This window comes from Cyprinodon variegatus, unplaced genomic scaffold, assembly GCF_000732505.1.
Source record: "Cyprinodon variegatus isolate N-32 unplaced genomic scaffold, C_variegatus-1.0 Scaffold1090, whole genome shotgun sequence".
In the NCBI taxonomy this organism is placed as follows: Eukaryota; Metazoa; Chordata; class Actinopteri; order Cyprinodontiformes; family Cyprinodontidae; genus Cyprinodon; species Cyprinodon variegatus.
The window spans coordinates 188,962-191,485 of NW_015151543.1; the positions used below are offsets into that span (position 1 = coordinate 188,962).

Below are 2,524 nucleotides of genomic sequence, written 5' to 3' on the forward strand. Positions count from 1 at the left end.
GGTCTCTGACCTGTACCAAGTCTCTGACCCGTACCCGGTCTCTGACCCGTAACGGGTCTCTGACCTGTACCAAGTCTCTGACCCGTACCCGGTCTCTGACCTGTTTGTCCATGTGTCTCCAGGCGAGGGAACCCTCTCCACCTCTGCACAGAGCGCTACAGGAAGATTGAGCGTCTGTGGCGGCAGCACGGCATCCCTGAGGTCATCGGCCACGCCCAGGAGGCCAATCAGACGCTGGTGGCCATCGACTGGCAGCACCTGTGATCGCCCAACCTCATTGGCTCTCAGCCTTGGCCCCGCCCACTAATGAACCTCTTCTTTGAACCAATCAGTTTGCTGCAGCTGAGGTCAGCAGCCTTCAGGGATCTTTTTTAGGGTGTTTCAATCGTGACCTTTGACCTCTGACTGACCCCTTTTCAGTCGTCCAATCAGAGGCAGCACAACTGACATCAGTTTTTCAACCAGGGTCCCATGGCCCCGTGACATTTTCATGAACTGGGTCACCATGGTAACCAGGTGAGGGAGAGTCATCCAATGGCTGCTGGCCTCGTGGAAAAGATCTGAACCGGATCAACGGCCGGCAGAACCGGATCGACCCCACTGCTGATTGGTCAGCTGATCCTCCAGGACGTCTGAGTTCTGACAGCTGGTTGGTTGATTGGCTCAGCCATCCTGTGTTGATTAGGAAGTGGCTTTTAGTTTAGTTCTGCTCTTTGGTTTTATTTAACGAACTGACTGTGATGACATCACTTCCTGTTTGAGTTTTTAGGAGTGGAACCCCGGGTCCAGTGTTGGCTCGGCTGCTCGCTCCGTCACTTTACCGTCACTTCCTGTGCAAATGAGTTGGTCTTATAGTAGAAAAAATTAAATAAAAATGAATTTAAAGAAGGTTTGAGTCGATTCTTCTTCTGGTTCTGATCCAAAGCTGCTGGACTAGAAAACATGTTTCTAGATTCTCATCAGTCCTGCAGTTCTGCTGCATCCTGGTTCTGTTATGCCTCTTATAGAAGACGTCTGGGTGGAACAGAGATGGTTGGAAAAACCGGATCTGGAAGAAATATTTTCCTTAGGATTTTATAAAACTGAGTTTGTGAAAAGGAAAAGTTTAAATAATCCTAAAATAAAATGACAGATAAGAGAAAAGGTTCAGATTTAAACATGAGGACGGTTCTACCGGAACAAAACCTTCCTATCTATTGAAGGCCTGACAGATACAGGAAGTGAGGATGTTTCAAATTAAAAGGCCTGAGAGCAGTGAGGCGGAACAACGCTGGCGGTCCGAACGGAACCAATGTTCTTCCAGTTGGAGCCAAAGGTTCTCCCTTCCAGAGGAGCTTCATAGAAAGATCTGCTGTGATTGTTCTACCATGGTTCCTTCATGGTTCTCTGTCTCTCCACCGGGTCAGAGAAGCGTCTCTAGGAGGACTTTTCTACTGTTGGAAGGTAAAACGTCTCCGGGGTCCCTCAGGGTCCCCACTGCAGGTCAGTCCAAGCCAAGGTGCCGGAAGCCCTTCCAGATACGCACCTTAGGCCTGTTGTCATGGTAACCTTTGCGTGCTGATCACTGGACCTCACCTGTGTTTGGGGCGGGGCTTGATGAACCTCCTAACAGGAAGCTGCTGCTTAGCTCCAAACCTATTAGTGGTAATTGGAGGATTAGAGGCCTCAGATGATCCTCTGCTAATCGGATCAGAACCGCTTTAGGAACCGTCCCACACCTCCAGTCCACTCAGGCTCCGCTCTGTCCTGCTTCACTCTGCCTCCATCATGGGTCAGTCTAGTCTGAGCTCTTGGTGCGAAGCTGCACAGCTGTGATTCACATCGTTTCTCTGGAGACTTCTGGACCTTCGCCATTATTGCCGTTAGACAGAACTTTGTGAGAGGACACCATGCCGTTCATGTCTCTGAAGTTCAACCTGCAGAAGCGGGTCAAGCTGGCTCAGGGTCTCTGGATGCTTTATTGGTTCACCGTCATTGTGGGCATCGTCCTCTTCAGCCTCGGCATCTTCTTCAAGATCGAGCTGAGGAAGAGGAGTGAGATCATGGACAACAGCGAGAGCCACCTGGTGCCCAACCTGCTGATCCTGGTGGGAATGGTGTCCTGCAGCCTGAACGCCTTTGGAGGGAAAGTGTGCCACGAATCTCTGGATCCCCAGAAGTTCTCCAAGATGAAGCCGATGCTGAAGTCCTACATGCTGCTGTGCTGCGGCTTTAATGCGCTGCTGCTGCTGCTGGTGCTGCTCTGCTTCTTCATGCAGTTGGCTGTGTACCTGACGCTGGCCGAGGGCCTGAAGAATGCCATCCGTTTCTACAAGGACACGGACACGCCAGGACGCTGCTTCATGAAGAGGACTTTGGACATGACTCAGATCGAGTTCCGCTGCTGCGGAAACAACAACTTCAGGGACTGGTTCGAGGTGCAGTGGATCAGCAACCGCTACCTCGACATGAGCAACGACGTGGTCAAAGAGTGAGTACCTGAATGCACCATGTAGGCTGGATTCATGAGTCCCTAAATGCAGCA

General features: G+C 51.1%; 2 protein-coding genes across 2 annotated transcripts in view; both read left to right on the forward strand.

The window, feature by feature from the left end:
- Positions 1-880, forward strand: part of ubr2 (ubiquitin protein ligase E3 component n-recognin 2) — a 27,146-nt gene extending 26,266 nt beyond the window's left edge. Inside the window, exon 43 of the mRNA XM_015400277.1 lies at positions 111-880. Within this exon, the coding sequence (XP_015255763.1) occupies positions 111-264 (154 nt within the window). The 3' untranslated portion in view covers positions 265-880. The remainder of the gene's footprint in view (positions 1-110) is intronic.
- Positions 881-1,186: 306 nt separating this feature from the next.
- LOC107101393 (peripherin-2-like) overlaps positions 1,187-2,524 on the forward strand; it is an 8,056-nt gene continuing 6,718 nt past the window's right edge. The window contains exon 1 of the mRNA XM_015400284.1: positions 1,187-2,470. Within this exon, the coding sequence (XP_015255770.1) occupies positions 1,890-2,470 (581 nt within the window). The 5' untranslated portion in view covers positions 1,187-1,889. The remainder of the gene's footprint in view (positions 2,471-2,524) is intronic.